This window comes from Hippocampus bargibanti, linkage group LG09 (assembly GCF_051943395.1).
Source record: "Hippocampus bargibanti isolate YZ-2025 linkage group LG09, ASM5194339v1, whole genome shotgun sequence".
NCBI classification, from domain to species: Eukaryota; Metazoa; Chordata; class Actinopteri; order Syngnathiformes; family Syngnathidae; genus Hippocampus; species Hippocampus bargibanti.
This window is the reverse complement of record NC_142742.1, coordinates 13,785,746-13,813,077: the sequence shown is the minus strand read 5'-3', so window position 1 is coordinate 13,813,077 and position 27,332 is coordinate 13,785,746. Positions and strand designations below refer to the sequence as shown.

Here is a 27,332-nt window from a genome sequence, read left to right as displayed (position 1 = left end):
GGCCTTGGTCATAGTGAACATTGTGGTGTCAACAATGTATGCTTGAAGTGGAAGTTGCCTCAATCCAGGTCTTTTATTCATCGAACACTCAACAGAGACTCGATGATAACCTCCAAGAAGATCGCCGGACTTCAATGTTAGTGTTGAAAATTCGTTTTTTTTAAGGATGCATTGTGAATTTCAAAGAGGTCTGAAATTCCCAAGTGCAATATGTCTTTAATTTGCTTAAGGCTTGTTTTCACCAAAATTGTTTCAGTTTGAGATGATTAAAAAAAAGAATCCCAAAATGGCCACCCAAGCCATTCCACTTTTTGGTATACCTTCATTACAGATTACAAACTTAGTTGATCACACTGAATAACCGTACACAATGTCTCGCTGTTATGATATCATGCTATTGACAAAGCTGCGTTCTATCAGGGTTTATTGACTCAAAAATATGAACTGAAGTAAAGTGTAATGCTTGGTGGAATATTTTTTGCTGCAACACTGTTGCATTCACAATAACAAGGGAAACACAAAAGAAGGTTTCAAAACTGGTTAAAATGATCATTCTGGATGATTGGCAACCATATGTCTTACAAGACCAGGAGGAGGTTTTTAAAATACTTTTTAGCCTGTGATTTCTGAGTGAGGGTGAAATTAGGACTGTCGCAAATCCCTCGTTCCCTTTATATGTTTTCAGGTGGGGGTTGACGCAGATCACAGTTCATACTCCCTTGTGACAGCCTTGTGGAGAGTTATGAGCCATTAGGCAGATCCTGTTATCCATACACATGCCACCGTTCCCAAAAGCTATCATTAACATTGAAGCTGGACAACCGGTTCTCATTTTGTCTTCCACAAAAACCAGGAGTGCTGCTTTCGCCACTCCAGCTGGTGTGTCTGTTTGTAGCCTTTACTTGCGACACATGTTTCTCTAATTGCTACCATCATTGAAAGTGTAGTGAAAAGACGTATTACTCGACGTCTAGACCTACAATGGTGCGTTTTACTTACAATTTTTTTATTTAGACGTTTGGATTTCAGATGATCATCACTTTTTTTGTAAATGTAGCAGGTGCAAACTCAAGAGGGGAACAGTGCAACAGCGTGGCTGTCCCTGTAATAGACACCAATTACAATGAGACACCAACTAGGGACAAATTAACGCCTCTTATAAGTAGATGCGTCTATTTAAAATAATCAATGGCACATCTCATAAATCGATGAAAATGTTTCTTCAACCATCATCTGTACTTCTTGGAAGGTGTCGGACGTTTCGTTCTTCATCCGAAGAGCTTCGTCAGCAAACTAAAGTTGTGCTGGTAACTCTGGCCCTGTAAATATATATATATATATATATATATATATATATATATATATATATATATATATATATATATATATATATATATATATATATATCAGTAAAGTCTCGTTATATCGATATTCAAGGGAGTCCGAAAAAATATCGATATAACCGGGACTATCGATATATCCGACCCTGTTTGCATGTAATTTTCTCTGTGCGTGCATAGAAATAGTATCGATATAACCGGGACTATCGATATATCCGATATCGATATAACGAGACTTTACTGTATATATATATATATATATATATAAGCTATATAATATCTCCCTAATAGACAGAAGTGGCAGTGCCAGACTTCTGCTCTGATAGGTCGCTGCTCTGAGCTAATCTAATTACTTCATTTGTACTGTCCTATTATCTCTAATGTTCTATGCCTGGCTCTGATTGCTCCATTAGCACTGGCATTACCTCATCAGCATGACTACGCCTATGTGGTAATCGCGATGGTTTCATCAATCCTTTTCATCGATCGACCACTATTGTATGACTGAGAGCCTACACAGACATACAGCTCATAGATATTATTTTTCTGATCCCATAGTTGGTCACTTTTTCTTCACCAAAGCAGTAGCACCATGTTTGATAACAGTCTCTGGTGAATTATTGTCCTGAAATTCGGTAACATTTTGATATTATCCAGATAAGGGTAGATCCCACAAACACAGACAAGGATAAGATTATGGTACAAAAATGTTAAACAAAATGCAAGACCGACAAACTGGAAACAATTATTTTGGGATAAAATGAGAAAAAAAAGTGCTGCAAAAGGTAAGGCCAATAGAAATGGAAATAGCTTGACTGAAAAGGACAAGAGGACTAAAATACGTGAGAATAATAACAGAATAAACGTACAAATTCAGAGCAGACCTTACATGAATCAACACAAAAGTAAGGCAAAAGCAGAGTAAAATACGGAATGTCTTGAAAACTGCAACTTGATCAAGGACTTGAGCAATGCAAATTATCCAATGTTGCATGGTCGGCGTGAGAGTCCTTTAATAGTCAGTGATGATGATGAAAGACAGGTGCGCAGCTGGAACGAATCAATCCACCTCTGCCACCTGGTGGAGACTAACAGAACAGAATTATGACAGATTCAGGAAAAACGGTCCCTTGCCTATTAAATATGATATAGAGGAACATGCGAAGAGGAACACGTGATGACTCTAAAGTGTCCTGTTTGATATGAATCACGTTTATGTTCCAAGAAGTACTCATTGTTCATTTGGTTTTTGTAATTTTTCTTTTTTATTAAAATATAAAATACAATTACTTTTTCAATTCATTCTTATGTCGCTTAGAGCCTTGTACCCGCCCTGCGCTTCTTTGTAAAATCTTTTGTGAATTTACTTTAGCAATAGCAATATGACTTATGATATAAAATTCACTAGCTTCATTTTTTTTCTAAAATTGTGAAAATCTGTGTCTTGAGTATTTTATTTCTCAATTTTTTTCATGTTTAATTTAATTTTTTTATTCTTCACTAATTTTTTATCCACGAAACACGTCATCGTCAAAATGCACAATACGTTGTTAAATTATGCAATATTTTTTAGAGGTCTCACAAAGGGCAAATTGTGATAATTTTTTTGTGATGTGCATGCATGTACATTGTTTTGTAGCTAATTTAATGAAGGCACGAGGGTGCACAAAACAAAAATTGTTCTTCTTCTTCTTTTCCTTTCGGCTTTTCCCTTCAAGGGGTCGCCACAGCAAATCAGTGTCCTCCATCTTTAGAGGGTTGATCCACATGTTTGTTTTGGCCAAGCTTTTACGTCGGATGCCATTCCAGACACAACCCTCTGTATTTATCCGGGCTTGGGACAGGCACAAGAAGACTTATGTCCCCTTTGTGGCTACATAACAAGCAACTCACTCAGTAAAAGGCTCCCAAACACAACGTGGTCATCGGCACAGCAACATACAAAAACGTTTTATAGCATCTAAAATACCCAAAACACACAGGCTGACATTTTTAGTCAAATGCAAAACACCAATAAAAATGTTTGTTGAATATTGGAAATTAAAATGGCTTACTTTACTGTAACCATCAGAGGTGCTGTTGATTTAGTACAAAATAGTGGCATCAGCTGGAGGAATATAAGCTTCATCAATGCCATGGAAATTTCCAAAGAAATTTACTGTGATGATCTAGTCAAATGTCCCTGTATTTGAAGATCTGTCAGTGTAGTTGCTGTTGTAGGACATTCAGAAGATCATGAATCTCAAAGAAACCTGTGACTTTCCCACTGATTGATGCCTCAGAATCAGAAAACCTTTATTCGTCCCACAATGGGGAAATTTGCAAAGCCACATTAAAAAAAGAAGGGAAAAAAACAGCCACAACCCTACTGATGCAGTACCATTGTCCAGGGGGAATCCTTCATCATAGCACCATCGCGGTTGAACACCATATGGAAGCGGGTGTTTATAGCCTCCCTCTGGAGAATTAAATGTTTGTGGATTTTGTTTGAATCAGCTCTACAAGTCGCTGGAACATGCACTCGGATCCAGATATCTTCCTCACATTGGCCCGGTATGTGACTCGTTAAATGTTGAATGCGAGAATATAAGGTGCACAATGTAGCATAGCTCAAAGTCATGTACACAGAGTTATGGGTCAGCTGTAGGTTAAGAAAATCCCCCAATGAGCCGAGGGTGGTGTGAAGAATTAAAAGCTCCAGCTCCCGTATGAGACAAAAACACTCAATTCAGAAACGCGGATAGTATGTGACAGAGGCACTATAATCCGCTGAAATACAACCCGTGTATGATTTACTATCAGGAGAAAATACATGATCATTTGTCATGCTCACGTCTGTTCCACATTAGGAAAAATAGACAAGCTTTAACGTCAATGCAGTTTTGCTCGTAGGACAGCGACGTCAGGAATTGGCAGGGCTGCGCTGATAGCACAGAACTGGCAACCATGTGGAAGTCACATGCCGGAAAGAGATTAACACTCACTTGAAACAATTCGCCAAGTCCTTCTATTAAATGCTCAATCGAGCATTTTTTTTCAAATTTCCTCCCATTACCTGTAACACTTGATTCGCTTCACAGGACGTATCAAGTTTTGTGGTGATTCCTCAAGCAAGGTCCCCGCTGGTTATCATTACTGAAAGTTCATCCATCCATTATTTTTTGACCGTGTTCACGGTCACAGCAGGAGATGGTGTCTCGCCAAGCTGATTGATCGTGAAAGGCAAACGAAACCCGGAATTAGTGCTCACCTGCTTTAGTTTTGCGTAAATGTTGTTTGTGGCCAGATTTCAAACAGAACATCTTTTAATGACAGAGATTCCTTACCATTGAAATGCAGGAAATGATCTTGTTTCACCGAATCGGACTGGAAATGATTATTCACGACAAATAATGTGGCTTTGTCCGTCTTTTTACTTCACAGGCATATCATGAAAGTTAGAATAAATTACATTAAATGATCTTTCAGTAAATCTTCTTTTCCTTTCGGCTTTTCCCCTCAGGGGTCGCCACAGCGAATCAGTGTCCTCCATCTATCCCGGTTTTGTGCATCCTCTTCTCTCACACCAGCTACCTTCATGTCCTCTTTGACCACATCCATAAACCTCCTCTTCAGTCTTCCTCTCGGTCTCCTGCCTGGCAGTTCAAGACTCAGCATCCTTCTCCCGATATAGTCACTGTCTCTCCTCTGGACATGTCCAAACCATCTCAGTCTGGCCTCTCTGACTTTCTCTGCAAAGCCTCTAACATGAGTTGTCCCTCTAATGTACTCGTTCCTGATCCTATCCAACCTGGTCACTCCCAAAGAAAACCTCAACATCTTCAGCTCTGCTACCTCCAGCTCTGTTTCCTGTCTTTTCTTCAGTGGCACTGTCTCCAGTCCAAACGTCATGGCTGGTCTGACCACGGTTTTATACACTTTTCCTTTCATCCTAGCTGAAACCCTTCTATCACACATCACACCTGACATTTTTCTCCAGCCGCTCCAGCCTGCCTGGACACGTTTCTTCACCTCTTTTCCACACTCTCCATTGCTCTGGACAGTTGACCCCAAGTACTTAAAATCCTTCACCTTCTTTATCTCTTCCCCCTGTAGCATCACGCTTGCACTTGGATCCCTCTCATTCACAGACATATATTCCGTCTTGCTGCGACTGATCTTCATTCCTCTCCTTTCCAGGGCATATCTCCACATCTCTAGTTTTTCCGCCACCTGTTCCCTGTTCTCGCTACAGAGCACAATGTCATCTGCAAACATCATGGTCCAAGGAGATTCTTGTCTAACATCGTCTGTCAGCCTGTCCATCACCATAGCAAACAAGAAGGGGCTCAGAGCTGACCCCTGGTGGAGTCCCACCTCCACCTTGAATTCCTCAGTCATACCGACAGCGCACCTCACAACTGTCTTACAGTCATGATACATGTCTTGCACCGCTCTGACATACTTTTCCGTCACTCCAGACTTCCTCATGCAATGCCACAGCTCTTCTCTGGGTACCCTGTCATACGCTTTCTCCAGATCTACAAAGACACAATGCAATTCCTTCTGACCTTCTCTGTACTTCTCTATCAGCATTCTTAAAGCAAACACTGCATCTGTTGTACTCTCTTTTGGCATGAAGCCATACTGCTGCTCACAAATGTTCACTTCTGCTCTTAGTCTAGATTCTACTACTCTTTCCCAGAGTTTCATTGTATGGCTCATCAACTTTATTCCTCTGTAATTAGTACAACTCTGCACATCTCCTTTGTTCTTAAAAATTGGCACGAGTACACTTCGTCTCCATTCTTCAGGCATCTGTTCACCATCTAAGATCTTGTTGAATAACCCAGTCAAGAACACCACCGCCACCTCTCCAAGACACTTCCATACCTCGATTGGTAAATCATCAGGCCCAAGTGCCTTTCCCACCTTCATCCTCTTCAGCGCCCTCCTCACTTCATCCTTGCTAATGCTTGCTACGTCTTGGTCCACAACAGTCACGTCTTCTACTCTTTGTTCCTTCTCATTTTCCTCATTCATCAATTCTTCAAAGTACTCTTTCCATCTTGCCAGCACACTACTGGCACCTGTTAATACATTGCCATCTCTATCCTTAATTACCCGAACCTGCTGCAGGTCCTTACCATCTTTGTCTCTCTGTCTCGCCAGCCTGTAAAGATCAGTCTCACCTTCCTTGCTGTCCAGCCGAGCATACAAGTCATCATAGGCCTCTTGTTTGGCCTTTGCCACCTTTACTTTAACCGTGCACAGCATCTCCTTGTACTGCTGTCTACTCTCGTCCGTCCTCTCAGTGTCCCACTTCTTCTTTGCTAACCTCTTTCTCTGTATACACTCCTGCACCTCCTCGTTCCACCACCAAGTCTCCTTATCTACCTTTCTTCCACTCGATACACCAAGTACTTTCCGACCCGTGTCTCTGATTATGTTTGCTGTAGTTTGCCAGTCATCTGGAAGGACCGCTTGCCCACCCAGTTCTTGTCTTACCTCCTTCCTAAATATCATGCAACACTCTTCCTTTATCAACATCCACCATTTTGTCCTCACTTCAGCCTTTGGTTTCTTCATCTTCCTCACTGCCAGCGTCATCCTACACACCACCAACCTATGCTGTCTGGCTACACTCTCACCAACCACTACTTTGCAGTCACTGATTTCCTTTAGATGGCGCCGTTGACACAAAATGTAGTCTACCTGTGTACTTCTGCCTCCACTCTTATAGGTCACCCTATGTTCCTGTCTCTTCTGAAAGAAAGTATTCACAATAGCCATTTCCATTCTCTTAGCAAAGTCAACCACCATCTGTCCTTCAGCGTTCCTCATCTGGAGTCCAAACCTACCCATCACCTCCTCATCATCTTTGTTTCCTGCGTCAACATGTCCATTGAAGTCTCCACCAATTACAACCCTCTCACTTCTCGGGATGTTCTGTATGACTTCATCAAAGTCCAACCAAAATTTCTCCTTCTCCGACAGCTCGCATCCTACTTGTGGGGCATACCCACAAACAACATTGAACATCACACCTTCAATTTCTAGCTTCAGACTCATCATTCTATCTGATACTATTTTTACTTCTCAGACATTCCTAACAAACTCCTCTTTTAAGATAACCCCAACTCCATTTCTCTTTCTGTCTTCACCATGATAGAACAACTTAAACCCTGACCCTAAGCTTCTAGCCTTGCTCCCTTTCCACCTGGTCTCCTGGACACACAGTATGTCTACCTTCCTTCTCTGCATCATGTCAACCAGCTCTCTACCTTTACCTGTCATTGTTCCTACATTCAAAGTTCCTACTCTTAGTTCAATACTCTTGGTGTTCCATCTCTCTCTTTTCCTCCGGGCACACCTCCCTCCTCTCCTTCTTCGACCAACAGTAGTCCATTTTCCACTGGCACCCTGAAGGTCAACAGTACCAATGGCGGCCGTTGTTAACCCGGGCCTCGACCGATCCGGTATGGGATTCATAGGTTTGATTCGCATATTTGTTTTGGCAAATATTTTTTTTTTTACGTCGGATGCCCTTCCTGACACAACCCTCTGTATTTATCCGGGCTTGGGACCGGCACAATAAGACACTGGTTTGTGCCCCTTTGTGGCTACATTAAATGATCTTTCAGTAAATGGCAGGTTAAAATAAAATTAACCAGAGTATCCCATTGAGGCCATTCACACGAAACAAGAAGTGTTTTGTGTTCAAATAAACAGGGTCAGATTTAATACAAAGTACATTAGTAAGAAAGGAGCTAATCATTATTTTAATAAACAGTATCTTCTTTTTGTGATTTTTTGTTGTTTGTTTAGTTTTGTTTGTGGTGTTTCTTTTCAATTTTAAAGATACATATTCTCTGCTCTCATGGGCTCTCTGTTTTGATTTGTTTGGGGTTTTTTTGTTTTCAATTTTAAAGATACATATTCTCACCTCTCTGGAGATTTAAATTTCAGATTTTTTTGGAAATATGAGGATCGTGCAAGATGCCAGTGACTGTTTCCTCATGATGGAACGAGTACCTCTGGGTACTCTGGTGTCTTCAATCCAGCATTCTAGCTTCATGGAAGACTCTAAGTTGATCACTATTATGAGTGCCTTATGGCTTGTGACTGGCGACCAGGACAGGGTCTACCGTGCCTCTTGGCCAAAGTCAGATGGGATAGACTCCAGTTACTTGTGAGGAAAAAAGCCTTATAAATGAGTAATGAATGGATTTATGCCGATAGGGTCCACACTGAGTATGGATGGTACCTTGAAGCATAATAATTGAATAGTCTCCTTTTCTACCACTTTTAGTACAAGTAAAGCCAATGCTACAATACTATTTGTGGATTCTACCTACCTTTAAAAACACCCCAAGGTCTTTGACCAAAACCACCATAGTAATGTAATCACATTAAATTCAACCGCCTTAGCATTGCAAATACTTTTTTTTGCCAGTTATCTTATTGGGATGAGGTGCTTCAGGCATGGTACTGTGGCACTAAAAACCTTAAACCAACCTTAAATTTGTGCACATGTGGCCTGCAGACGGCTGAAAGGTAATTAGAGTATTCGCCTCAATATGAATTAGAAATGCTGTCGCAAAGCTCAGAAATATGCTGGGTCCATATTAGACTATGTTTTATTACTAATTCGGCTACATCAGCATGTTTGTTTGGGCTGTCCCAATCTGCCAACAACAATCTTAATCGTCTTTTCAGATGAATGGATTTGGACACAACCTCCCAATACTTGGCCACTCTTTCTCCGTTATAATTAAGGCCAAAGTGGCAATGTCAGGAATGCTTGCCATTTCTCCTCTCTTCCAACAGATTCTGGTTTTATTACTCTCTAAGAGTAATGATCACTGCACATATTTGTGAAATGGATGGAATGTGAGGCAATTAGTTTTAATGATGTGCAAGACAAATCTGCACGGCAGCAATTACTGTGACAATGTGCTCACCAGGCCAGAGGCAGGACCCACTGAAGACTCAGACAGGCTGCAGTGCTGAAGACGAAGGCCCGCCAAGAGGCTTCACGTGGGGCGCATGCAACTGACCTGTCCATGTCAGTGTCTTTGTTGGAGGTTCTGTCACAATGTTGTTACTAGGCGAATGGCCTTTCACACATCACTGAAGACACACATAAACACTCCAAGATTCCAATCTCTTGTTCAGCCACATTTCATACATACCCGTAGTCTAAATTAACTATCATTTAACAAAAAGAAGGCAATAAAAGAGGAAAAATGACTGGATTTTTTGCTTACTAATAGTTGGCTCTCTGGATTGTCTCTACACACATCTCATGTGAAATTAACAACCCCGTTATATTTATTATTATTAATTTTGCTCCATGCCCATTTCTGAAACTATGATACTGGAAACCATTTCTGGAACTATGATCGTCTGGAAGCGAACCAACGTGTACTGGACTGAAGTTTCCATGCCAATGACTGAGAAAATAATCAGTAGCCATGGTGTATAGTGGAGGCCTGTATGGGTGTTCCCAACATCCCAAGAGTCAACAATGTGTTGTCCTTTTTCAGACAGCAAATGAATTATGACATTTTCAATAGTGTCTCGTTTGGTTGGAAAAAAATGTGCAATAAATATCAAGGCAAATATGGGAATCCCTCACGTTGGCTGATATCTACTGTTGCCCAATATCACATTTGGATACTAGGTTCAGATTTCACAACGGTTCTAAAATATCTCATTTTCGGTGACCTAAAATGCAGTTTGTGTGCTTACAAAAAGATACATGTAGACTTTTTGTCCTCTCCAAGTATGTGCACATTGTTGGGGAGCTGCAGAATGTCGCCGAAGCTTTGGCCTCTGTGTTCCTGTGTTCAAACTTGAGCTTCAACCGAGCAAGACAGAAATGTGGCACATAGCCAGGCCATACAATCTTGATGATGTATTGACCCCTTTGCCAGACAGAGCCCAGGAGTCAAGACATTCCCATTTTATACCATGACGGAAAATTCCCATCACCACAACTGAGCGGCACCACCCTATATTTTCCATAGTCTTACAATTCCTCAGCAAAACTTTCTGACTGTTCCCAATAGTCATTAAAGGGTCGGAAGAATCAGTTTGGCTTCACCACAAAACTCAAGACAGTGTGATATTCAATCCCCAGGATGTTAGCTTTTGTCATCACATCACACCATGACTGCTCATAATGGGCTGGACTTTCGATTACCATTTTGGTGAGAAAACATAAACACAGACTTGAGTTTGTCTTTCCAGGTGTATTGACATAAAAAAAAAACTTATGGGGGAGAAAAAAAGCAAGATATGTGAGGTGTACTATAAATGACATAAAAGGGCAACAGGATCAGAGAACTACGGCTATATCAGTGAGTAAATGGCAAGAAAGTGACAACTTAGTCTTTCTTGATTCCAGGAGACTTGCTAGTGTTTCGGCTATATCAATAGCATTCCATAGCTGTGTTGACAGAGCACTGCTATTTGCTTTGTGGCCCGATTTACCCTTAAAAAGGACAATGTCATAAATCCCCTGAAGCATCCTCTATTAAAAACCAACGTGTCACAAGATGGATGGCTGTTTACTTAAATGGCATGCCGCTGAGCTTTCAGCGCTTGAAGTATCTGGAGTGTTATGGGAGGATGTGGAAGTGGGTCAGTGCACTGACACAGATTATTTTTCCATGACCGCGCTATGACCTCAGTACAATGTATTTGCATTACATTTGGTAAATATTATTCGTGCGTTTATCTTCAGTGTACAGTAATCTCTTTCAGGTGGAGCTTATTTTTGAAATAAAAGCTGCACCACGACATTGTTCGGTAAGGTGTCAGTAATATTTTGAGATTTCTTTTACCCCATGCATACAGTATATGCAGTATGACCTTTAAGTGTACAATTGAATCCGTATAACCAGTTTTTTAGGTTTTGTCTTTTGACAGTTTTATTATAAATCTTTCCAGTGTTTATGTTAAGTGAGCAAATGAAACAAACTGTTCTCATCAATTAGAACTGTGTCAATATCGGGCAGCAGAAACACATTTGTGTTTCTGTTGCAGTGTGATGGTCAAGGGCTGCTCTCCTACCTCAGGACGTGGACAACTTGCTGTGATTGATGTTGACAATGAATTCTGCTGTACCCCAGAAAATGCTGAAGCAGACTGCCCGATCCTGAGTTTAGACCTTCATACTCGAGTTCTCTTGCCTCATATGCAACAGGACAATGATCCAAAAACATCAGCAAGTCCACAAAAAAAGATAAAAAAATTAAAAAATAGGGGTGAACAAGTAAAATTCTGGATTTGAATCAAATTGGGATGTGTTAGACTCATCACCAAACACTTCAGGAGGCAATTCCTTTTTCATATGGGGACTTAGGGATTTATGTGTGTGTGTGAATAAATAATATTGGCATTTATAAACTGCATTTTGCTTTGTTTTTGAGTTGTATTATATTAAAATTGGTTTGAACTGAAATGTGCAAGGAACACAAGTCAGGAAGGGGGTAAATACCTTTTTCATCATGGCACTGCATGTCGAACTTGTATTCAAATTTTTATGGAGCCTGATTCTGACCTAAGCATATTTGATTTCTCTTTATCCCATAATCAAAATTATGCCACTTGGGAGCTAAAAATTCGAATCTGTCACTGAGCCTTCGGCTTTAATCCTGCCTAATTAGCAATGACGATACACCCACCAAATTTTTGATCTGTGATGAAATTACTCCCCATTGTCCTCAACAGAACATGAACTTTGATTAGTCTTACCTCAGCCAGAAGTTGGATAAGTAGGTGATCACATGTATGCTTAAGAAATTGAACATGGCAGCCTCCCTCGTGCTTTCTACGACTTAAAAGGTCGAGAAAAGGCCCAGAACTTCAGAACGGCCTCTTGATTGAATACATATAAAATGGGCCTCATCACCCACTTCCACTACTGATTCTTGATACAACTAAGTCCCAAATGTTCTAAAATGACTTGCTGAAAACGTGAAATCCATCTGTGTTCTCTCTTCAGCCGACTGCCAGCCCCCCTGCCAGAACCGTGGCTCCTGCAGCCGGCCACATACCTGCGTGTGCCGCTCGGGTTTCCAGGGGCCCCGCTGTGAGGAGGTGGCCCCCGAGCAGGTGTACATCCATGACCGAGGGTCTCTGAGGCGTGTGCAGCCGGGCAGCAACCTTTTCCAGAGAGACCAGCCGCGGAGACGACCCGCAGAAAAGCAGACCATTGATAGCACCAAGGTCCAGACCCCGCGACCTGCGACCACCAGGCAACCAGTCCACACTGTGTAAGTGATGCAGCTGTGACTCGCCACCTGTTCTGTTAAAACTGATATTTACATGCCAAACAAGGTGGAGAACCCAATGACATTAGTCTCCTGACCTATTGTATGGTTTTAACCTTTTTTTTGTAATTATTCTTAGCTTTTTGCCTTTGTTTGCAGTCATGAGATAAAATATGATTCAGACGAAAGCTTAATGTCTCCAACAAAAACATTGCAGCCATTTTGAGAGTATTACAGATGTATTCATCTGAAATTCAAAAAATCCCCAGAGCAGTTTGTTTAAAGTACCTTTACGGTCATACAGGAAGGCCGGCAAGAAAAAAAAAAGATATAAACCACCAGATTACAACATTTTTTTTTAACTTTCTTGGAGGAACAGTCATAGTTTAATTACACTCCTCTTCAAGTGCCCATGTTTACTTGTGCAATAAATTCGTCCAGATGAGTCAATTCAACCCTTAATCTTTGATATACACTGTGTAAAACAATGTCAAGGCTGATAATAATTTGCTTCCATAGGAGAAGTATTAAGGTAAAACCCTAAAATGTGGAAACAGCACTGTTTACCAGACAGAAGTATCAAATGGGCAATTTTCTATGAAAATGGACTGGGGCAATTATATTTTCTTGGTGTTTGACATTTGCAGGTTTTCTTCCCGATTTTAGAATAACTACAACCCAGCCAACTAGTAATTGCTCTCATGAACGTGTCTTTTCAGCTAATTCTCCAAAGACTGCTAATCAGACAAGCCTAATCCTTTTTTGGCTTACATTCGTGTGACTGTTTTAGGTCCAGTCTACTTAGAAATAACCTTGTGGTCCGATTAATCACCAGATCATGGATACAAATGTATTATTTGTTTGGGGTGTTGAACTGTTTCCCAAACAAATGCTTTCTGGGAACATCTTAATGGTTTATTATAGCGTAGGGCAAGCATTTGTTATCTAGTTTAAAATTTTTAACCTTGGTCCAATCCCTACTTCTATTTGCTCAAGTTTCTCAGAGGGCCGGGGTTGTTACAGATTTAGCAGTCTGCTTCTTGGGCATTGCAAACTTAGAGATCCTGTCACTACTCCAATAATCGCCAAGTGAGTACATTTGCTCGTCTTGGTTTGTCAAGAGAGAGTTTGTACTTTGACTTGATGTTCCTTTTTTGTTTGTTATGTCATGGGAATAAGAAAACAATGTTTTAGAGAGCTTTGAGAAGCACTGATGGAAACATGAAAGTAGTTGTATCCCTCTGTGTCAGAAACAGAAATCTTTTGCACATGTAGTCGGATGTTCCATTGACGCATTATCAATCATCCAACCACAAAATGATTTACGTGCTAGACTGATAGAAGTCATCCATGAGAGTCTTCCGTGGGGCTTCTCATCTTAATTGTGTTGTTCTTTTGACATTTTGGACTCATGAGTGAAGCCACATGATTAAATTTTATTTTTTCCTGGCGGGGCAAGTTTACCATATTTACGATTTTGGCAAATTACTACACCATGCATGGCATTCAGGCATTCAGAACGACATATTTTTGTAATATAGACCACGGGCATCCCTGAAAATTTGGTGACAGAAAGTAAATTACTCTTTTTGTGTAGGCTTCATATCAGAGTATTGTCATCAAATGGTGAGTATAGTTTTTGCTTTTTTGAATGTTTCTGTGCCGATGACCATTTTGTGTTTTGGAGCATTTCACTGAGCGAGTTGCTTGTTCTGTAGCCACAAAGGGACATACGTCTTCTTGTGCCGGTCCCAAGCCCGGATAAATACAGAGGGTTGTGGCAGGAAGGGCATCCGACCTAAAAGCTTGGCCAAAACAAACATGCGAATCAAACCTCTAAAGATGAAGGACACTGATTTGCTGTGGCGACCCCGTCAAGGGAAAAGCCGAAAGGAAAAGAAGAAGTGTAGGCTTCATATCCAGATGCACAATCGGCAGTCACCAAATTGTCATTCTGTAGCGGCAAACTTTACATCCACTAACACAGTGGAGATGCTCTTGCAGTTCCTTATCAATCTACCTTTATACCATCTCTTACACGTACTCAAGCGAATGCATTATGATTTTGCCATGTGGATTGGACCCTTCACCTGGCCCTTTCATTGGCCAGGAATCAATTTAACTTTGTTCAGTCCCATAATGCAGATGCCCATTTCTAACCGCACTCGTCTGCACACACAAGAAAAAGAAAGAAAACTCAACTTATGCCCACAATTAGACTACACTTAGCACGAGACCACAAAAAATAGGCCCCGTTGTATTTTTTGCCAATGTTGTTGTAATATCCCAGCTTCCCGACCTCCATGTTTGTGGTATCTGCGATTAATTTTAAGTTTTGGCAAATGACTCCGATAATAGCCTTGCGTATCCCACGTTCCAAAACGGTTATCTTTGAGTCATAGTCAATATAATTGCTTTTCCGCAAAGGTCGTACAGTTGCCATGCGCGTTCCTCTTTGTTCTCGCTTCACCCAATATTTCTGCTTCCTGACTCACTGTTCCGGGTCAAAGAAAGTGATAGTAAAAGGAAGAGAGTGTTGCTGAGTCACGCGTGCCCTCATTGTGGCTGTTCACCCTGATAATTCTGTGAAAGCTGACGAACTACTTGTACTTGTCAGAAGTGCGCCTAGGTTCCTGGATGACACATTCCCCTCTTCCGGAATTCAAGATTTCCCAGCATGCAGCTGAGGCTAATTATTCAATGCGGTTGTTGTGTAAAGCCCTCAACATGACAGGTGGAAATTCTGCCAATGTCATCAGCGAAATCATCTGCGATTTATCATTTTTCCACCTCCTTCCAGCAAGCTTTAGACAAATTAGAGTGCAAATGTCAGTTCTTATGCACTGACAGAAAGTGTTCTGCGTTCTTTTGGCGTAGACTTCACTTGAAAGGGTTGAAAGTGTTCCTTCTTGAGAAGAAGTGGAAGATGCAATACTTTATTTCATATATTTGATTGATGTTTCACTGCTCCAAAAGCCAGGAAAGCATGAGCAACATGAAGTCATAGAATGAGATAGAGAAATTAGACCACTGCCCACTTTGGCAATTAAGGATTAGGTAGGTCTGTTGTTTACTTAGGAAAAGTCGTTGTTGTATTTTTATTCCTTACCACCATGCCAAGGCAGTAAATTCGTTCCCATATGTGCAACTACTTTCTTTCTAGTTTCGTCCTACTGGCAAGTGAATCACAGCATTGTCAAGTGGCGCCATACTATCATACAGCAAGTTTGGAAAATAAATTAGACACAGAGGGAGAGCGAGAGAGAGAAAAAAACACCCAAATAGAGTTTTAACCCTTTCAGGCATCCTGTAACTTGATAAACGGTTCACTGTGCCTGAAAGGGTGAAACAAATAATCTCAGAGATATTCATTTCTTCACAAAAAAACTGACTAATCCGTAATACCTTAGTCACCATCTGTTGTTTTTTTTTCATTTATAAAGAAATTATTGCTCAACGGTTGGCAGCAATTGTAGCGATTCCTTAACAGTCTGCATAATATCCATCTGCTTAAATACAACAGGTTCCTCTTTACACTAGAGTGTCTTTTATTTTGACGGCGTCAAATGAGAGAATGTCTTTGTCATTCTTTATGTCACGATCTGGTTGGCGACCAACGGCACCTGCACCTGCACACGTGTTGGTCGTCTTCATCAGTGGCAGTTAAAAGGACTCCCGTTGTCAGGTCTTTGTATGCTATGAATGTGTTTGCTTCACCCTGTCAGGTTTGTTTCGTCTTGGCAGATTTTTACTCATGGTTTTCTTTGATACTTTGTACTTTTCTGTTCGGATGACTTTGATGTTTTAGATTTTGTTCCTGCTGATTTTATTTTAATACAATTTTTCAAATACACCTTGCTGCTCCCTCCTGTCTGCTTTTTTTGGGATACACAACCACCATCACCACCTCGCAAACTGTGACACTTTACATTCCCAGTCACTTTGTTGAAGTTAGTGATTCAATTGTGGATGTGATTTGTTTTCTGATATGTTTTTAGACACTGAATTGCAAGTCATTTTCTTCAGTGTCGAAACTTGACAAAGCTATCTTTCAGGCTTAGCATAATTTCATTACTTACTCGTATATTTTTTTCTCAGAGTGTAAAACTATATGACATGTAGAAATTGCACAGAACCATATCCAATTTGGCCGGCTGCCAGCATTTAGCTTGATGCCCAGTGGTGGCATTGTACGATTACTGTAAAATGCACAAATAACTTTCATAACTTTGCTGTTGTGAAATGAAAATTTGTCCTCACTGCGAGACAAATAAAGGTAAATCCAATCCAATCTAAATACAGACTCTTAATACATCTATTAACTTGGCCCCGGAAACATGAGTATCATGTCAAAATAATAAAACTTTAAACACTCCTTTAACTCTAATGACATAGTAGAACTGCATAATAAAAGATGCGTCATAACCTGTATGAGTGCATATGTTAGCTGTTGACCCCGGTGCCCTGACTTCTGTCTCTATAGCCTTTAAATCTTCACTTGCTACTCCTTCTGCTTACTCATCCCCATGTCTGTGGATGATCATTTCCTGTTGGCATGGCGTGATACTCCATTGGGACACATTAACGCTTTGTGTTTACTGCTCTTTTGAATGTTTCACACAACTTCACATGTACGTTCTTCTGTTTTTCCTCTTCGCTACCCCTTTATGCAGGTCCTTCTGTTGGGACTACCAAAACTATTTGTAAAATGTTTGAGAAGGTGTTAGTTGACAATGTTGATGTTGTTACTCCGTGTATATCTCTGGCATCATGCATTATTTTGTTAAGTGTGACCGTATAATTCTTTTTTAGGGCCCATCTTTTACTTCCCGCCTCCTAATTCCAGCCTGCCGATAAAAGTCTTAACACATGTTGGGCTTTGGGATGCAGAAACAACCTTTCACCCTTTTTCACACAGTTTTTGCGACCCTTTCGACATTGGGTATCAAATGCCTCAAGGCCATGTGCTTGGAGACTATAAATTGTAGAATTTGATGGAGGTCAAAAAAGGCGTAGCTGTTTCCTCAGCTGAGGTGTGACATGTTAATACATTATGACATTGGCCTTTCCTGGAAGTGCGACGCACAGCAGTCATGAAGAACCTGTCACTGTCAGCATGAATTCCCATTGATGCCAGATGGTCGTGGTAGGAGGGTCAGGGCCGCTGATGAACCCCTCTGGCTGAGCTGGAATGATAACACCTTCTCCATTGAGGCCTATCTTCCCCACACCCCCATTAGCCTATGACATCAGTCGTCTGCAGGAAACAGAGCGGGGCAGAGCAGGATGTGTGTGTGCAGCATGTGTACATCATCCCTACAAAGGTCATCTTGCTCTCATTCTCGCTTACATGATCAAACTAAAGAAAGCACCTGAAGAGTAGATTTAGCTGTAGTGATAAAGGTAGCTGATGACTGGTTGGTTAAAATGAAAATTGTTTTTCTTCACGCCCTTTCTCAGCTTATCAAGTAAAAGTCAAAGCCAGCTTGTAAACTGAGTTAAAAATATTGGTAACCTGTGTGAACTAGGCCATGTGCACCAGCCTTGGTTAGTCCAAAGCGGTTGTTCAAATTCCCGTAGTTGATCCATGAAAAAGGAGTGACTGACGAGATTCAGTGTTCAAGACGGTTGTTTGTAACCCCTTTTTATTCTTGAAGCATACACTGCTCTTTTAAAGGCCTTGTTTTTCCTGCACTAAAGCTATTTGATGCAATCCAGCCATCCACTCTCGAGGCTCATAAAAAGCTTACACAGTAAAACACTGTGGTTGAGAAAGTATGGGATAAGTCTGAGGTAAACAGTAGTCAGAATGCGTGATTCGATTTTTCTGAATACATCATGACAAACATTTTTTTTTGTTAGTGATGAAGTTTGGCTTTCTCACAAAACGTTTCAGGTATAGCCGCTCGTTCCTGGGGTTGTTCATGATATATTTTGCTTTTTATCTCCTTGGCTTTGCACATCATATCTGCAACACTCATTATGAAAATGGATCGCTATCATGCATGATGTAATGCGAAGAGCCTACATTTCAAATTGGATGAATCGAAGAAGTTGGACCATCTTGGTTCATTTTAAATCCAATACATAGTTTTCAGACGTCTGTTGTTCCACAATATTTTCTTTTATCATCCCACTACATCATTTTTGAATCTCACATGCACATTTCAGATATATGATGCTCATCTAAATCAGAATTGTCCAGCCTTTGTAGTCCACTGTCCATCATTCTCGTCTTTAATCTGTGTCTTTACTCAGTTATTTTTACTGTTGAGGTTGATTGTTGCTTTCACGATCATTAGGAATTAACAAACAAATGATTGAGAGGAATGACCCACAAGATAAAACAAGAAAACCATTATTTGTTACACAATGGAGAAAGTCCCAATTTACATTGGATTACATTGGATTGGATTGGATGGGATGTACTTTTAGTCGTTTCTCAGTGGAGAAATTTACATTTCACAGCAGCAAAGTTATGAAGGGAAGAGTAAAGGAAAGAAAGAAGTAGAAAAACATCAGCAAGCATTATGATGGTGGCTGCTGTAAAGGTATATAGCCACTCCTGTGGCGCCAACTTAAAAATAGTCTGATCTCCGCATTACCTACGTACAGTATGACTACTGGCTAAATCTGAGTGCTTGTGTTTGGGTTGTTGACTCAAGGATTTGCCTGTAACCTCACAGCCATTTCGCAGAGGAAACTGTGGTCATAGTGGGAGTTCGCCTTGTTAATCATGAATCACTGGTCGCTTTCACTCTTATTACAGACAAACCACACCAGCAGCAGTAGCACAGACTGAATCTGCTGTCAAAATTCTGTTGGTGACCTCGACACCTGTATGGGGAAATAATTAATCAACAGTGGTCTTGCCATTACTCATTATTGGAGTTTGGAAACTACAAACAAGTGAATCTTTATTTTTTGGGAGAGGGACGGGGCTGAATTAGCAAAGAATTTGGGATCTACATGAAACCAGCATTGACTACAGTGGAAGGAACCAATATTGTCATCAAGGAATGATTAAATAGGTTGGTGACTTTCTCAAGATCTGTCTTCTGTGTGTTCTTGTTATTGTCCAGCGCCAGCACAAAGGAAGATTCAGCTTTTCTGTCAAAATATTGCTTGACAAGTATAACATATTTGTTGAAGACAGTCTAAATTTACTGTAGACTGAATTTCAGTAAGCTGAACACAGGAATATTGACTCAGTCAGACCAGGAAAAGTAGCTGTTTTTGTCTAAAAATACAGTGCCAAATGAGTCCCATGAGTGTTTGGCTTCCTGCAAGGCAAGGGGGGACAAAGAGCCATAGAGAATTTAGCACTTAGTTGTGGGACAGATACGTCTTTCACTCCCGCATCCCATTTCTCTAAAGCCTTGTCTGCAACACACTCATGGGCAACAGTGCCAAGTTTTTGGGGCAACTCACAAATCACTTCTCGTGCCTTGATTCAGGCAGATTTTCTTTTTCTTCAAATTATTATCCAACAGCATAAATCTTAAATGTTACAATATTCTTTAAATGTAAAACATTGAACACAAATTGTGGAACAATACAGAAGGTCTGTTTTAACTGCACATGAAGTTGATATCTCAGGGAAAATAAAAAGGCTATTATTCATCTCACAGCATAGTAGGATTGACCGAGTTTTAGATAATCTCTCCGGAGATTGTTGGACAATATTCTTTTTTTAAAAATTCTTTTTAAAGTGATCAGCCAATGACCAATCGTCCAAAATCAAGGAAATCGATTTCAACCCTTGCAGATTAATCGGTGTAGTTTCAAATGATCTTCTCAAACTTTATGTGGTCACACAGGGCTTCTTTACGGCTCCAGGAACCTTTCTTTACTGATCCCTAAACTGATGCAGCCAATTTTAAAAGTTCCTTCAGTTGCCACTTGTACCGGAAGCCCACTCTGGATGACTGTCAGAGCAGTCTGACATGTGACACTCACAGAAATAGCTGAGTCAGCAGTGGCTCTTCCCACTGACCTGTCCTGTGGCATTTTGCTCAGTGAATGATCAGAGTAACTACAACAGACCAACGCAGATTGAATTACCTCTCAGCTCACAATGTCTCCAGACATTATGATTGTAACCCCTGAACCACAGCAACTGCTCCACTGTGCTTACGTCCAGAATCCGACCTCGCTGGATTTATTATGTCTTTGGCACCCGAGGAGACAAAAAGGGAACTGTTTACCCAACTACAGTTGTGTGTTATGTTCACGTCGAACTCTATTATCTGCTGTGTAGTCAGTCATCCACGACATCCTAATCCTCAAAAAATGAATCAGAGGCAATGTGAACTTTTGGTAGCAGTTTGATATTCATTTCAAAAAGTGAAGACACTTTCAACAAAATCCAGACACCTGTTCATCTTCTATTAAACCTCTATAAATTTATCATATGCAATTTGATGCTTGCAATTAAATGATACTGTAATTAAATTGCATCCCATCTCCTAATTTGGCAGTGTATCGGGTCCATCTAGTATACTTTTCAAAAGTTCTTTCTCAATAACCTTTACTGTTTTCCCTTCTTGACTAGACCCATTTATATGAACCTTATCGCCAGTGGAAGAAAAATAACCTGTCTTATCCAATCCAAACCCACAGTAATTCATTTCACCAAGCATCTGGCTGCTACCAGAGGCATTCTTGGAAGGCTGTCCAGACATATAGAACATGATTATATCCAGTCTCAAAGGCCGGTGCGATAAGCCATTGGACACACCCAGATTTTCACGAAGGTTAAATATTCTTTCATTACCTACAATTATCGCAGTCTTAATGATTGAAGATGTTATCAAAATAAAAGAAAGTAAAATAATAACAATAAAAATAAATAAATACTAGTCCTTAATTGCTCACTGATGTTTGGCCTTATCCCTCCACGTATTTCAGAAGTAAGTGCCTGTGTGGAGTCATTTTCTGTGATGGAACTTACTCATTTTAAACTATTGGCACAACCTTCAATAATATAATTTCCAAAGAGCATGTATTTCAAACAAACCGCTTCTTTGGATGAATAACATAGCCAATGGTTTGGCTAGAAAAGGGAAAACAGGTTGAGTTCAGCCAAAAATGTGTATGGCACAACAACAAACACCGATTACTGCACAAAGACGAGGGTAAGGGGTTCTTGTAAAGGTTGCCGCCTTTGGTCCATTTTAATTTAACTCAATGGTAGTTTATTTTCCTACTTGATTTCTTAGGCCAGGTGCACACAAAGTAACCGAACTCTGGTGTGGAACGAATCGGTATCAAATGAATTTGGCATGCTTTACTTGTGACAAGAAAGTGTTGTGACATTTGATCAACTGTTAAAAAAAGAAATGAATGTGTTGCTAATCATGATGTTGCTACAAGTTGTAAACAGTTAAATCTGGTTAATTATTGAACATGTCTTGGGTTAGCATAGCTTTCTTTCACCACATGGACAATAATTTAGTCTTGATGCCTCCAAAAAGTGGAATTGAACATTTTCTGGTGTACTATCATCTGAAATTTACCAAATATGTTAATTTTTCATGTTGGAATTACCGTGTAGAATTAAAATAACACAAAAAAAATCTTGTATCAGTCTAAATAGTAACAAACATGATACATTTCTCGCTTCATTTCTCCAGATGTGACTGGTACTTCATATACTTAAACTCAAAGAATCCTTGCATTATCATATACTTGTATAATTCTACAAACGGATGCAATTACCAAAATGCATTTCAGCATTGAAACAGGTGGGCGTGTCAGTACATTTTTTTGGTTCACCTTTGTCATTCAGAAGTGGCCGGCCCTCCCTTCTGTCTATGTCAGTAAGGGTTTATATGCAAATCAATACACGTCCACGGAATATTCGATTCAAACATAGAGTGTATATTTATGTTGTCATGGCAACCAACCAAAGGTAATAGGAGTGTTAGCGCACCTGCAAAGTTATGAAGTGTAGCAGTGTTGATATTTCAATTCGCGTTAATCGTACTTGAAATGAATGAATGAAACATAACCCATGAAATGGACAGTTTCGGTTACATACAGACGGTGTATTTATGAAATGTATCAAATACATTACATCATTTTTACCGACGTTTTCATCAACTGGCAACACCAAGGAGCCACCGGTTCATTAACCCAAAACATTTATATCAATTCCCTCCTCGATTGGCTTTCAGATGTGAAGCTCCCATGCATGTAAACAGAGGAGTGAAGTGCGAGTCCTACGAATGGGAAATTAGCGAAATGAGATGAGCTCACGCCCCATGGCCATTTTTAGGATAGAGCGCATCATGAACGAACAAATGAATGAATGAATGAATGAATGAATGAATGAGAGGAGCTTAAAATTGTGTCCGCTCGAAGCAAACATCTTCCTCCCTCCCAAGAACAATCAATATATAAAATAATAAACTGCGACTGAACCCCGTTATTCAAAAGTGAATTCAATGTAGCACATAGTATTATGCAGCGACTGCATCTGCTCAACCCACCACCAACCCAGTAACCAGTTATAAATCAGTTTCTTAATGACTACTTCTTGAGGCTAGTGTAAATGATTAAATCTTGCATAATCTGTTGTGTTGCAAATTGCAACACATCAGATTGCCTTTACAAAACATCTTTGTTCCATTCAGTGCTCTGTGTTTGTTAACATCCAGTTTGCTGTCAACTGTGGCCTGATACATCACTTTTTATGGTTCACAATTCCCTTATCAAATATTTAAATATTTTATATGTCTATTTTATATGTATATAATTTTATGTATATACTAATTTTAAATGTCTATACAAATACATTACACAGTTTTTAATTACATTTTCTTTTCCTTCAAATTCAATATCGATGAGAAGGTTTCTTCAGCCGTCATCTGTACAAAAGTGAAGGTTTCGGACGTTTCGCCTCCTATCCAAGAGGCTTCGTCAGCGAACTAAAGTCTGACTGGTCGTATCGGCCCCATTTATATATCCCTAATGTCCAGACATGGTGGCGCCGGACACAGCTATGATAGGTCCCCACTCTCAGGTTGGGGGGGGGGGGGTGCGGGACCCCTCCCTGTGGCCCCACTGATTGTTCCTACATTCCTGACTAACGACTGGCCTATTACCCCCACTCCCCCCGGTATCACCTCATCAGCATTGCGAAAGTTGCCTAACCTGTTTTGCCTGAGCAGGCTATTGTATGAACGATCCAAATTGAACCTCACCCCACCAGACCGGTTTAATGAAGGATTTTGTTGTTTTATAAGAATCGCTTCTTTTACCCCCCTTTCAAACCATTTATGTTCTTTCGCTAAGATTTTAACCTCATAACACACTAAAAAGCGTAATGAAAAATTACCTAGGATTGGATATTATGCTAGTTATCAAACCTTGGTATTTTATAGACAGAATGACACGGGGACTTGGTGGCAAACGATGAATGCGTGCCACATAGAGGCTGGGAAATAAAAAATGTGACCACAATTGGTTTTGACTGCCAGTGGTGCACATGGCGTGATGCACTGACTTGTGTGTGGGTTTAAAAAAGGATTAATTTGTTTTTCTCAACCTATGGACACTTCTTGCCCCTCCTAAAATACACAGAGACAATCCAAATTCCAGACTGAACGTTTTTTCTGTGTCCTCTGTGTGCTATATCAAAATCTATTTTCCAAGTTCAAGCAAACAGATTTGAAATACAGAGATAGCCATTACTCTTTTCTCACTTATCAGATTCTTAATGACATTCTGCATCACAATAGCATACATAGCAAGTGGGATTTAAATGTCTGAGGGCAGCTTCACAGCCAATCTGGAATACAGTATTTACAATCATAAATTTATGATGAGATAATGTTCCACGAGACGGCGTGGTGGTCCAGTTGTTAGCACATGTAGAGTTCGTATGTTCTCCCTGGGCCTGTGTGGCTTTTCTCCGGGTACTCCTCCCACATTCTGAAAACATTCACGGCAGCCCGATTCAACATTCAAAATTGTCCCTAGGTGTGAGTGTGACTGCGCATGGTTGTTCGTCTCTGATGGATAATGTTGCGTTCTAAATACCCAGATTGTACTTTTGAGTCCCTCACAAAGCTCTCATCAGCCCTCCAATCCACATAGATGAATCATGAATCAGTCCACTTTGCTGAAAAATGGTTTTGTACGGATGATCGAAGTAGAACATTGTTTCTTCTGCTCTTTGCACAATTTTCTTCATTGCTGCTGCTCCCTTCAGTCAGACTGATGATCACCTTATTTGACGGCAAGCTCTGAATTGAACTTGAATGCGCTACTTAAATGAGATGAAAATGCCTGCACTTTGAAGTACACTTGTAATGGCGATCATTTATTTCCCCATTTTCCAAGTAGCCTTTAAATTGCTCTTATTTAATATAGCACTTCCATAAAACATGTTTTGCTGGACACTTTTAGTTGGAAAAATGGTAAAGTTATCCTTAAGTTTTAAACAAATATCTCAAATTTCCAAAGGTGGCTCATGCAACTCATGTGGTGCTAATGGTTGTGGCTGCAAAGGTCCATCACTCATTCCACTGTAGATCATGCCTTCAAAACACCAAGGCAAATGTGATGGCTGGATCCAAACCTTATTGAGTTGTGTGTTGTGATCCAGACTGTGATGCCCATTCCAGATACTTTTTCCGCCTGCTGTCAGACTGTTTTGTTGAGACAGTATGCTCCTCGCCAAATGACTCTATCCAACATTCAGGGAAGCCCCTATTATCAGTCTATTTTCTGCACTGCCTTCCATAAACCTGCAATGCAAGCCATTAAACATGGTTTTGGACGAGGCAACTTTGAAACAAATGGAAATTGTAAATGAGAACTGCCAAGAAACGCCGCACTGATCTTGAAGGGCAAAGAAGGGAAAAGTAATATCAAAATAACAAAGTTCCTTTTTGTCATGGCATTATACTGTTGGAAAAGTAGCTTTTACATCTGAACTGCATTAGCTCTACCTTTTTTCCAAATGGAAATTTCTTGGGAGAGACGGTAACAAATGCCACCGCACTGGGCTCTGAGCAAATGAATCAACTTGCGAAGATTATTTGAGATATCTGGATCTGGTCAGTCTGCGTCTTGATGTGAAATTTTGGACTAAACAGGATAATCAGGTGAGTCCAAAATTTTCCTATTCATCCATTTCCCAAGACTCCCTTTTCCCGGCTGATGCATCACTGCTTATATCATTAGGATTTGTGCTGTCCAGGTCAACTGAAATAGGCTTTACTGCAAGACGATAAAACCAAACCACCTACCCTAATAGTTTGAGAAATCTTAGAGTAGGTGCAACAAAACTTCAAAAAGCACCATATGATTATGCCTGACAGAGTACTTAATTTACCACTATTCCATGCATAGTTTGCCTTTAGTATCAGCAGAGGCTCAAAGATTTGTGTTTTTCTAGCTTTTTTTAACTCTCCTTTCAGTTTTCAAACCTGGCCTCCTTTCACAGCACTCGATTTTGCTCTACTTCTCCTCCAAGACCACCTCCTTTCGAAACCCATCTGGGTTTAGGTCATGCGTCTGGAACTACCATTTGATGCTGCTTGTCATGCTTTCATGAGTGGCGAGTATCCGCACGCTGTAATACCAAAACAAGTTCAAAGATATTTATTATGACTCAACGCCAAGTCATGGTTGCGCAATGCATTGGAAGATTTACAATCTTGCTCAGTGTAAATTCTTGGCTCTCGTCGTGATTTGTAATTTCCGTAAATGTGATGAGGTTTAATAGCTTTCCATATGACGAGTGAAAGATGACCCGAGCAATGGCATTATGTCTAGCAGGCCTTCCTTGCAATCAGATATAAAACGAAGAAGAAGAAGATGATGATGAATTGTTTGGATAGTGGTTTTTTTTCAGCCATTCCATTTTATAATGTATTATACATATATACATACAGTAAAGTCTCGTTATATCGATATCGGATATATCGATAGTCCCGGTTATATCGATACTATTTCGAAGCACGCACGGAGAAAATTACATGCAAACGGGGTCGGATATATCGATAGTCCCGGTTATATCGATATTTTTTCGGACTCCCTTGAATATCGATATAACGAGACTTTACTGTATATATATATATATATATATATATATATATATATAGACAGTGGGGCCTCGGTTTACGAACACCTTGCCTTACGAAATTTTCGGTTTACGAACATTAAATTTATGAAAATTAAACCTTGGATTAAGCACTACTTTTCAGGATACACACGGAGCGCCGCCCCACTATGGCTGGCGGAATAATCTTCGGCGGAAGAACACCAAAGCACACGACCGAACAGCGCCCCAGCCGGCCTACCTTTCCCCACCCCCTTTCTATGAGTGCACGCGTCGATCGTCTTCGATGATACTCTTGCTGTTATGGGACTGAAAAAGACCCAACCACAGGCTCGTGTTCAGCTGAAGAAGACACAAAACAAAATTACAGTCGAGGAGAAGAAGGAGATCATTGACAAACACGAATGAGGTGTGCGTTTGTGGCGTCACCGCGACTTTCATGTGAATCTCAGTCTGACACATTTCCCACGCATGGAAATGGTATAATGGCGCAGCCGTCGCGGGACAGACGATCAGAATCATCTCGGACTCAGACACACACGCAACTCCTGGAGACCTGCTCAGCATCGGATGGAGTTTCACAGTCCGACTTGCTCGACTCCATGCCACGATCAAGCTCTGCGAGACATCTGTGTGTCACTTCCCTGAGAGTAACTT

At 40.5% G+C, this 27,332-nt stretch overlaps 1 protein-coding gene across 1 annotated transcript in view; it reads left to right on the top strand.

The window, feature by feature from the left end:
* LOC148893717 (latent-transforming growth factor beta-binding protein 2-like) overlaps window positions 1-27,332 on the top strand; it is a 127,732-nt gene that overhangs the window by 19,308 nt on the left and 81,092 nt on the right. Inside the window, exon 3 of the mRNA XM_089003872.1 lies at window positions 12,334-12,604. Coding sequence (XP_088859998.1) covers window positions 12,334-12,604 — 271 coding nt within the window. The remainder of the gene's footprint in view (window positions 1-12,333; window positions 12,605-27,332) is intronic.